Raw genomic sequence first — 11601 nt, 5'->3', positions numbered from 1 at the left:
TATTTATACTGTATGCTGTTTTGCTGAGAAACAGACTGGGGCGAGGCATCTGGCTGCATGTCTGCCAATGGTGATAAATTAGCCAGTATCAGAGTCATTCCTAAATGCACGGGCATTGGAGCTCTTATTTGAAAAACCTAGGAAGATTAAGTGCTGTGACACACAGCATCATCTTTGTATTCACCACAGACTGTCTAACTCTAATTCTTCACTTGGGAGGGTTGGAGCACTGGATCTCGGAAATATATTATGTGAACCTACTAGAAATCTGCAATAAATCAATGCATTATGTTAAAGGTCACATGTATCTGTCATATGTAGCAGGTTACTTTTTTCCCAGCAGGTAATACTGACCGGTTCCACCACCCATCATCACAGATATAGTTTAGTCCAGTGGGAAACACTTTTCAGGACAGGTATTTATTTAAATATACTTTGTAAGTACAAAACATGTCACATAATTACATGACCTCTGTACTTTTTGTTTGCATAATTACCCCATGAATAAAAAATAAATGTGGTCAATGAAATTCTTAATGTTGTTAAAGTAACTTTCATGTAAATCCTGATTTTATTGCTTATTGGTAGAGTTTAAGCTGCTATACTTTATAAACTAATCCAATGAGTGCTGATGGATCAATAGTCCTATTGTATGTTGAAATGTTAGCATCACTAGTTGATTTCTACTGTGTGTTCCTGGACGTAGACAATATAGTGGTCAGCGTTTTCCCCCTGAGTAAGGAGTGTCAGAGCCTCCAGGCCATGCGCATCTTCCACCACCATCACCTGGTCACCGGCTAGACCGCCCTCTGCGTTCACCACCATCACCTGGTTGCTGCAGTTACCAACTTCCTGTTCGTTGGCCACCTGCAACTTCAGCCAAAGCTAAACATCAATATTTTGCTGTAGTCACTCATGATTTCCTGGGTGAAAGACGTGATGTTGTTGTTTACCTGTTGCACGACAGTAACGGTGCCTGGAGCCATAGCAACCATGGAAGTGATGGCGTCGTGAGTCTCTGAACTGAATTCAGTGATCTGTTGGACATTAACTAAACACAAAATACATACATTTAGTAGTACATGCAGTATGCCTAAGCATAACAAATATTTAAGAACAGACAATCAGTAATACAGCACACCCCTCAGTTGTATGTGTATATTTATGTTTATCAGCTTTTCCTGTTGTTACCTGTTGTATCATGCAGAGTTGCTGCAGGAGCTTCTGTCAGCTGCCCTTCATCCTCTACAGACACATACTGGGCCTCTATTGCCTCCCCCACCTGGAAATTTATACATATGGCAGACAGTGTATTACCTAAATATATTGGTACCACCAAATAAAAATGTAAGACTCCATTTTATTCTGGCTTATTTCAAAATTTTCCCCCCCAAAAATGACAGATTTGGGTAAAAGCTAAAACACAACGCCTCACTTCCTCACTGTGCCTCATATACCTCACTATATCTCGTCTGTATACACTGTTTACCTCCCAGACGCCTTCCACTACTTTCAGACTGTGTTTGCTCTTCAGGTGGCGGTTCAGCTCCCATTTGGTGCCATAAACAAATTCACATTCAGGACACTTCAAACCACCTAAACACACACACACAAAGCAGTGTTATGCTGAGCACACTTTTTGCTCTGTGTGATTAATGGCAGTAATTTTATACTAACTGCACTTAGTATATTTCAATGAATGCTGCTATTACAGCCTGTCACATGCAGGCCAAAAGTATTATTAAAATATCTTTCCTCTAGTATCAACATGAGTCCCACTCCTCAGAGTGTTCAACATAATGACAACTATAATTTAATAATATTTTACAGAAATACACATGCCCTACTGCAGTAAATTCCTAGATGACAGGTCATGAACACGACAGTGGCAGATCAGACCTTGCTGTTTCAGGGCATCAGCATTAGGCAGTCCAGGTCCGGCATTCTCATATTTCTGATCTGGGTGTTTCATGTTGTAGTGACGCTTCAGAGGACCAGCAATGTTACAAGAGTAGTGGCAGTGAGCACAACGAAATGGCTACAGGGCAAACACACACACACACACAATGCAAATGAAATGTCTGTAAGAGAAGACTGAATATGAACCAGCACTGGATTTTGAGTGGTAATATAATGGGAGTTACAGCTGTTGTTTTTTCAATTGCTCAATTGTTGAAGTAGAATAAGTTATGTGAAAATAATGTGGAAAACCAAAATACTAGTATGGGCTTAAATCCGTAAGGGGCTCACTTCCTTTTTATATTGTGTTGCTCCACTGACGCAGTAGAGGTGATATGACTGCAGCAAATATTGAGGTTGTATGCTGAGTGTGTGTGTGTATGTGTGTTTTCTGACCTTAAATTCAGCGTGCTGCTCCATGTGTCTGAGCAAGGATGGTTTGGAGACTGAGGTGAAGTCACATTCTGAACACTGAAAACGTTTACCTTGAAAAAACACAAAATGATTTCCTTTTTAACATCACTCTCCTTTACATTGCACTTGTATAGGAGAGACTTACACATATACAGTACCTTCATTGGTGTGGCTAAGTCCATGGCTTTTCAGCGTGACTTTGGATTTAAATTTTTTACCACACAGATCACAGAGATGACGTCTCTCTGTGTTGTGTCGGTTCATATGAGTCTTCAGGTTACTCCTACTGCGGCCTGCATAGTCACACACACTGCAGACGTATGGCCGCAAACCTACGAACACAGACGCACATTCAGAAACACACACTTAAAGACCAGTAGCAGCCCAATGGCATAAACACAAAATAATCTTTTTTAGAGTATAAAGAATATAAGAGGATCAAAAAAATAGATGGTATACAATTGTTATTTAATGGCTGTATTGTCCACAATCAGAGGCCAGACCTTTTGATAATATTTTGTTTGCAATCCAAATGACAAAAAATAGGGTTCACATCCCACATCAAGGAGATATTTCTCTGTTTGGTTCAAAATGTCGCTCATGAGCACAGTGGGGAAAATGTGTTAAACTATCTTCAGCTTTTAATCACATTGTAATCAAATTATGTAGCTTTACAAAATAACTTCTCTGTAACTTCCACTAGTCTTCATTGCTGCATCTTTGAGACAAAACAGCAGCATTCACATCAATGTTTTGATTTATGTCTTCAGAAGTAACTTGACCAACTTGGTTCTGCAATGTCTGCAGTGTATCTGTATTTCATCCACGTGGAACGCACCCAGGAGGAAGAGCGATGGATTGGAGCTCAGATCACATAGTAATCAAACAGTGAATCTATGCATGGACACAGATGGGCCCAGAATCCAGATGGCTCCAGAATCATGTTTTGTGTGTGTTTGGATGTATTAAAGCTGAAGGAATATCACACCTTGATGGGCCCAGATGTGCTGTTGAAAATCACTGCTGTTCTTTAGGAAGCAGGAGTCACAGTAAGGGCACTTCTCTGCACGCTGCACCATCAGCCCTTTACCCTGTGCGGGTAGTGTATCTGTCCAACACACACATACATACAAACATACATATATATATATACATATACACAAGAGGAAATCATAACACTGCAAAACGTTCTGGGTTCCTAAATGTGCAGAAATGCCAAAGCAGTATCCTCTATCACAGCAATGAGTTGCCTAATCATATGAAATTAGCAGGTATCTGCCAACGACAGAGCAAGTAAAAATAGCAAAGACATCATTTTCTGGCACTGCACAAAGGTTTCACCCGAGAGCTTGGACTTGGCCAACAGTGAAGGACGGACAAATGTTAATACACTGATTTAAAGGACGGGGCTGACATTGTTTAAAGGTGATATAAGTTACCAGTTCAGTGTGTGTGTTGTTTTTTGTCTATGTCTATAAATATAGTACATGTATGCATTATTTACCAGGGTGGGATGTTCTGATATGGTGTTTTAACCTGTGCTCTGGATAACTGTGTTGGCAGACAGGACAGGTCACACTGTTCCCCTGTAAAACAACAGCAAGACATAAGTGTAATAAGTGAAACTGTAAAACTGCTTTGCCTTAATTCAGGCTCGGATACATTGCGTTTCATTGAATCTAGTTTAAAATGTTAATCAAACATTTTTAAAGTTACACCAGCCAAAAACATGAATAGACATCTATTAAGAGTTCGTCCTCTGAGGTAGTTAATGTAGGATCTGACTGTATCACATTAAATTAAAATATTACTATGAACAGGGGCGTGCTTTCCACAAATGTTAACTTGCAAGTGTTTTAGTAATCTATCAGAGATGCAATTTTCATAATTGTCTAAGTACTGAGAAAGTCCTCAAGCTGGTTACCTTTCCCTGGTGCGTCCTCAGGTGGGCTTGGAGTTTGTATTTGTCAGGAGTGGTGTATTTACAGCCAGGATTAGAGCAAGGTAGCAGCAAGTCGCTGTGCTTCTGGATCTGATGTCGCTTTAAAGAGCTTTTGGTGATGGATGAGTAGTTACACTTTGAGCAGTAATGCGAGTGCTCCTTGGTGTGTGTGCGTATGTGAACATTATAGTGGACTTTGTACCAAAATAGTTTACCTGTGCAGCAGGAAAATAAAGACATTTCAGGAGCAGTAGGCAGATAGGGGATGAGTTAAGCAATACATAATCATTTGTGATATAAAGTTAAATTAAAAGTAAAATAATAAAATCTCACCACAGTATTGACATTCCAGGTCTCCATAAATTTTCCTGAGCCGTTGGAAAGTCTCCATATTAAGCCGAGTCTTCTGAAGAGAAGAAAACACCTGCTGGAAAGCACTCTGATGGAAAACCTCTGACTCCTATCAGCAGGAAACAAAGATGATGATTAAAAATAGACTAAAATGACTTATTTATTCTCGCACATAATTGAATTAATGACTACGTGCTAAATAAGTGAGTGACAGCTCCTCGGTGGCAAGGCACCGGGGGTGGATGAGATCCAGCCGGGGTAATCACTGAAAGGACAAGATCACGGGTACAAGCGGCTAAAATGAGCTTCCTTTGCAGGGTGGCTGGGAGCTCCCCTAAAGTTAGTGTGAGGAACTTGGTCAGATGGGAGGAGCTCGGAGTAGAGCCGCTGCTCCTCCACATCAAGAGGAGCCAGCTGAGGTGGCTCAGGCATCCCTGGGTGACAGGAATTACTGCATTCCCAATAGGATCAAGAACTCCTCGGTGTAAAATAGCACCTAAGTAACATCATTCCTGTCATAGCTAGCAGCCTATGACAGGAATGATTTAAAACCTTCATACATGACAATGAGCAAATGGAATTATCAATAAGAGAGCTAATCTTCCCACTAATAGAAGGAAATAAGTGCTCCCACATCCACTATCAGTACAATTAACTGAGAAATCTGAACGCTCACCTAATTTCCCTGTGTACACTGCATTTTGTAATAATAGCGTGTTATCGCTGTTCATATTTACACACTGATGACAGATTGAGAAATAAAAAAAAAGCTGCAGCCATGGCTGACATTATTGTTCATACACAGAATCAGCAGCAAATACCTGTAATTAATTTACCTTCTCTGAACGTGGGGTTGGGCCCCCTTCTTCCCCTGAAGGTGCTGACGGCAAAGGTGTCTGCACGTTAAACTCAGACAAGTCTGGATTTCCACTTAATGAATGTGTGTTTTTGGCTTCATCAGGTGGGTGTGTGTTTTCTTGAGTCCCATCTGCTGACAAAGAGGTGTGTGTGTTCTCTTCCTGCCTGCATATATTTTCAGTGTGTGAGTCCGGTGTGTTGTCCCGTGACTTCTCTTCAGCTGTTGCTTCATCCTGTCTCTCAGAGGAAGTGATGATTTCTGTAGAAATCATTTCTTGGAGTGCTTCCTTGGAACCTTTCTGTGTACCTTCATTTTCAAATTCTCTTTTTTTTCCTGTGGCACCCTCTCTCACCTGTGCTTCTTCTGAGCTCCCACCCAGAGATTTAGAGTCTTCCCGCTGTTGCTCTTGTGCTGCTACTTGCAAAAGCTCATCTATTTCACCATCTCGCCACCCCTCCCCTCCAACACCGTTTCTTCTACCCTTCTCTTGTCTCTCATTTTCACTCTCCTGCTCTATCCTGTGCTCTCTGTTCATTCGCTTCTCCATGTCCGCCTTCTCCTCATCCCCCCACATGTCTCCTCCGGGCTGTATCAGATGGTAGCTGTTGTTGATACAGCTGGTGAAGGCCTGTTCCTGGTCCAGCTCAGGGTGTGACTGTTTCAGGTGGCTCTTCAGTTTCTGAGAGCTGACAAACTTCCCGTCACACACACAGCACATGTATACAAAGAGATGTTTCCTGACATGATCAGTGAGGGTGGCCATCTTGGTTGCAGCGTGGTCACAGAGGAAGCAGGCAAAGGGACGCTGGGGCCCATGGACCAACAGGTGGCGCTCCCTCTCGAGCTGGTTCTTGAAGCGTCGGTTACAGGTGGGACAATGGTAGAGGAGCTGCCTGAGGCCCTGACGAGTCTTTAGCCTAGATAAGACAGACAAGGTGGATAGTTTAACAGGACAAGTGTGTTGCTGGGATAAACAGCTAGAGAAGAAAAAGCAGCTCAAACCTCAGTTGCTGGAAGCTCTGATAGACAGCAGGGTCCTTCATGTTGTGCCGTTTTTCCATGTGCTTCAGCAGGTTCTTCACATCGGAGTACTTTTTGTCACAGAAGCTGCAGTGCTGCTTCACCTTCAAATGGACTCGCTCTGTGTGGACCTACATTGCCAGAAAACCAGAAAAATCTAGATATAGAAACCAGAATCAAAACAAAACAAAAAAGAAAAAAAGAAATCTGCTGACAGTTATAATGGGATTTAGAACTTAAAAAGAAGATTCCATTGTGTCTTGAACTTTCCATGATAACACTAAAGATATACAACTAATAATATGAATAACATTAATACAGTAATAACAACACCTTGAGATGTCCTGGGCTGAGGCAGTTGAAAGGACAGTACTGACAGTTGAACTTCTCTCCTGTGTGCTTCCTCAAATGAACATTCAGGTTGGCTTTAAACAGAAAAACTCAGGTAAACAATAAAGTCACTTTTACAAGAAATTGAAAATTAGGTTGTGACTATAGGTTTTACTATTATGTAATGTAAAGGTTGCAGAAGTTACCCTGGTTTCCTATCTGTGCACATTGCTTGTTTGTGACTTCTGATATTTCCAAATTCCCTCATAAGAATTACTGACTTATGTAGACTTATATATACTTACTGATTCTAATTTTGTATGATCCTTCAAATAATTTTAAATTTTAACTCTGTCTCACAAAACTGGAATTGTTGTTGGAATTAGTTTCTGCTATGTGTCAGTGAGTCTGGATTTACCTTTGATGGCTGATGCGTAGTCACATTGTGGACACTGGAACGGTTTCTCCTGGGTGTGTATCCGAAGGTGAGCGATCAGCGAGTGCCTGAACTTAAAGATTTTATTGCAGAACTCACAGGCAAAGATCTTCAGCTGGCTCTGAAGTAATCTGGGAGATGGAGAATAACAAAATTACTTTTACCAACATGCAGGCCAACATTATCATTATTACTAGATCTTCAACCAGGCTGCCCAAAAAGCAATATGCCAATAAGTGAACAAACCCATTTTTCCTGTTAAATTGGAACCACATTTATTCACAGTACTTTTGGCTTGTAGTGTACAAAGGTGCATGCAGCTACAATTAACCTCCATCCAAGACCATAACTACAAAAATAAATAAATGTTAATGCATTTTATATAAAAAATATTTATACAGTACTTGGCAGCATCTTGCTTGATAGAATATTCCTGGAAGCCTCTGCTGGCTGTTGCTGCTGCTGTTGTTGTGGACGTCGGGTTACAGCTAGAAGTAAACAACAAAGGGCTCAAATCTGTAGGTAACACTGGCTCTGCAACACTCTTCATGCATGTAGTCTGGTAAGTTAACTCTCAACTTTGTGTCGGTGTTTACTTATTTTGCATCATGAATAGTGAGATAATGTGCTATATCACATTTTCTGTGATATTACCTGAGCTCCTGGTCTGTTTTAGTGTTACCTTCACAGGAAGTAGCATCACTTGCAAGGTCATGGGACTGACTCTGGAAGACTGCAGATGGCTGACAGCCCAGAGAGGGTAAATAAAACCGTAGATTATAATAATAATGACAATAATAAATCCATGTGGTCTTTATAGAGGCTTTGTCTTTGATAGAAAGCACCTAATGCAATAAATCTAAATTCTTCAATGATACGCTGAAAGGTGCACTGAAAAAAGATTCTGCTACAAAACTTTTAAATGTAATTTTTCACTTCGTGATTATCTGAAATGAAATTCTGTGGACCATTACTGTATTATGGCAGAGGCAAAAATCTCAGCGTTATACTGGCAAAATTGTCTGCACAGCTACATAGACACAATTATTGCCACTAGCACTACTCCTATGTAAGAACATGTTTTGAAATGAAGGTGAACTAAGCCTTTACGGTTCTTACCTGAGGTAGTGGTACAGACTCTGTTTCTGTGGAACTGTCCTCTACTGGAACCATTTTAGAAACACCTGTTAAATGAAATTTTAACACGTTACTTATAAATCTGTTTTCTGTAGCAGCTGAGTCAATAGTTGCCACAATTAATAAACTTTATAAAGATTGACAATAGGACTAACCTGGAAGTGCTTCATCTTCCATCAGAACAACACTAATCACTGATTTTTTGTTTTCTGCTGCTGGGCCTCCGTCTTTGGAGATGCGACTTCGGTTGATTCTTGGGAACTTAAAGCTGCTAGAGTCTAAAAATAGAGAACAATCAATCACACTGCTAGAACTACAAAGCAACACTTGAACCCTACATGTAGTTAAACAATTCTCCCTCACCATAGACACACTATAGACAGTAAACCTTTTTTACTGCCTTCAAATGCTGTACAGTTAATACCCACAGCACATGTCTGTAATTAAACACACAAATATGAATTAATTTGAAAAAAAGAAAAAAAAACGTGCTGATCTTAAACTTACCTTTGTCTCTGAAAAGCCCTCGCCTTCCTGAGTTTTGGTGCGTGCGATTTGAGTCTGTTCCACCATGGTCCAAATCCTCAGAGCCCTCCACTCCTGCTCTACCGCAGATGCTTCCTGAAAACGATCAGGTCTGTTAATTAAAATCACCTCAATCTCCACATACAGTAAAATCATAAAACTAGGATTTTTACCTTTTCCCCAACATCCATAGATAACACACTTAATAAGCTATAATTATAATAACTTCCAACATGCTTCTTCAGTCACTCAAGCATCTAGGGCACTTAACATTTTTTCAGGTACTTATTTCACATGTCTGCCTTTTTTATTTTCACTCCTCACCATTGTCTTCTTCGTCCTCCTCTTCGTCCTTTTCTCTCAGGCAGATGTGTTTGAGGATCTGTCGTCTGTTGCTGAATGAGCGATGACAGCTTCTACATTCCAACCCTGCTGTCCTCTCATTGCTTTCACCTTGCAACAAGGAAAGAGAAAACCACCAAGAGCAGGAAACATATTAGCATATTATGGTCATTTACAACACAACATTTTAGATCTGCTTAATATATAACACTGATTTGAATTTCTACACAGAAAAAATCAAAGCCAGGTTATCAACAAGGCAAGAGTCAGTGGATCCAAAACATTGGCAATAGTGTGTTTGAAAAAGAAATGGTAACAGATAGTACCACCTCTCAGTGATCTACCTTGTAAATCCACCACATCCTTATTCTCCTCTTCTCTTTGAACTTTGCCCTCTGGAGAAGGGGTCGAGTCAGCCTTGCCCTCTCTCAAATTCAAATGTGTCTTCTTCGTAGAGCCTTTTGGCCGCCCTCGTTTTCGTTTAACTGGGGTGCAAACAAAACAGCAGAACTGTGAGCTTTGTCATATTTAAGTTTTTTTATCAAGCAATCCGATGCAAGACCACAATCAACCATGAGGTTATTCTAATCACTATTACTTTCTGTGTAGTTGAAACCTGATATACTGTAGTTCATGCCTTCTGTAGCACAGTGTAAATTTGATCTTATCTCCATTCGTTGTTCACTTTTGGATTTGCTTTGCATTTTATTTATCTTGCAAAGTATTTTAGGCAAAAAGAATCTAACGAGCAATCTAACGAACGAGCACTTGTGTACAGTAGAGAAGGTCTGATAATCACGTCATCATCCAACTCCGTCCCAAATGAGTGTATGGACTATTAATTAATTATCTAACACTTTTATGACCTTGATTCTGTGATGGTGATCTTGGTGTGGGCGCACTCCTCTGACCTGCTAGTGTCTCCACAGGCTCTGCTACCAGAGGCTTCAGGGTGGTGATGATGTCATCAGGAGGCTCCTGCTCTGGGTGCAACTGGGAGCAGTGGGTCAGCAGCTGAGAGCGACTGGGAGAGAAGAGGTTACACAGCCGACACATAAACACAGACCCAGCTGGGAAGACTGGGAGGAGCGGAGGTGTCAGGTGGAAGACAGAGGGAAACAGGAGAGAGAGAGAGAGAGAGAGAGAGAGAGGGAGAGGGAGAGGGAGAGGGTGAGTAATTTGATAAAGTTACTGTTCACAAGTTCATCCAACAAGATGTATAGACTGACACAGGTGAATAATGAACAGAATGAAAACTGATTTGGTGTTTTCTGCACAATCTCAAGTATTAAAAGTTACAACACGTGAGACAAGCCTCAAAACCCAAAACCCACTTTCATCCCTTGGTCGTCCACTTTTGGGTTTTAGGTTATTTTTCTTATTACTTTTATTTACTGTCGATTGGTTTTATTGTTTGTTTCTTTTTAGCTAGATTCATTGTATAAATTTAACGTTACGTTCAGCCCTTTGGTCAACCTAGTTGTTTTAAATGTGCTCTAGAAACAAAGAGGATTCACTATTTTACTTGTCGATCACATATTTTTTATTGTTTGTCTGTGATTGTTTCCATGAGCTGGAGGTTTAGACTCTGTGAAAACGTTTATTATGATCCCGAGGGACAACAGCTGAGAGTTTCAGGAACAAACACGTCCAAACAGCGACTATAACTCTGGAGCCCATTTGTAGCTTCGATACAGAAGGAAAAAAAAAAACACGAGTTAAACACAAAACAAAAGACTCCTAAAATGACAGATGGCACATGTTTTAAACTAAACGCCCATGTGTGTTTATTTTGGTCTGGCCCAAGCAACATGAAGACCCGACGAACATATTCGAGTTGAAGCGAGTCTGAGTCCTCACCTGTAACCTGCCCGTCCATGTCTCCAGCCTCGAAGCAGCAAAACGATTCTAATAAATCGATGGAGCTCAACCATCATACAACTATAAATAATCGATAAATTTGGATTTATTGTCCAGTTTTACATTATGTGCAGGGAAATTTCTGTCGAATCTGCGACACAAAAGTCTTTCCAACTAGCGGAAGCAGACAGGACCTGGTGCTACGATGGGAGACGGCGCCCCCTGTGGCCGGAGGACTGTACTGCGGCTGGCAAGGAAACTACAACTACAGTAATTTGTTGTCTATTTCCTGAATAGGTCCCAGACTTCTTGTAGACTTTTTTTTAAAACTTTGGGTGGAATAAAATGCATCTCAAAAGACTAATATTTTCCTAACATAAACAAAAATAAAAAATACCTAAATACGTAAATAAAAATAAAAATCAA

The 11601-nt window shown here is 40.6% G+C and overlaps 1 protein-coding gene across 3 annotated transcripts; it reads right to left on the bottom strand.

The window, feature by feature from the left end:
• Positions 1 to 341: 341 nt before the first annotated feature.
• On the bottom strand, positions 342 to 11439 carry zfat (zinc finger and AT hook domain containing). Of its 3 annotated transcripts, none has more exons than XM_026294322.1 (24): positions 11176 to 11439; positions 10227 to 10394; positions 9660 to 9800; positions 9298 to 9426; positions 8956 to 9069; positions 8604 to 8726; positions 8431 to 8495; positions 7966 to 8054; positions 7716 to 7799; positions 7294 to 7442; positions 6879 to 6970; positions 6528 to 6676; positions 5503 to 6442; positions 4649 to 4775; positions 4298 to 4530; positions 3878 to 3959; positions 3362 to 3481; positions 2532 to 2705; positions 2356 to 2444; positions 1900 to 2038; positions 1490 to 1596; positions 1192 to 1282; positions 954 to 1051; positions 342 to 873 (listed from the first exon to the last, which is right to left on the bottom strand). In XM_026294322.1, exons 1-24 carry the CDS (start codon positions 11192 to 11194, stop codon positions 673 to 675), a joined length of 3723 nt encoding a protein of 1240 aa, XP_026150107.1. In that variant the 5' UTR covers positions 11195 to 11439; the 3' UTR covers positions 342 to 672. The 3 variants fall into 3 exon arrangements, with proteins under 3 accessions (XP_026150107.1, XP_026150108.1, XP_026150109.1); XM_026294323.1 differs by having other exon boundaries at positions 342 to 867; XM_026294324.1 differs by having other exon boundaries at positions 343 to 873; positions 10227 to 10385.
• Between the last annotated feature and the right edge of the window lie 162 nt (positions 11440 to 11601).

This window comes from Mastacembelus armatus, chromosome 16 (genome assembly GCF_900324485.2).
Source record: "Mastacembelus armatus chromosome 16, fMasArm1.2, whole genome shotgun sequence".
Taxonomy (NCBI): Eukaryota; Metazoa; Chordata; class Actinopteri; order Synbranchiformes; family Mastacembelidae; genus Mastacembelus; species Mastacembelus armatus.
This window is presented reverse-complemented; position numbering and strand designations above follow the sequence as displayed.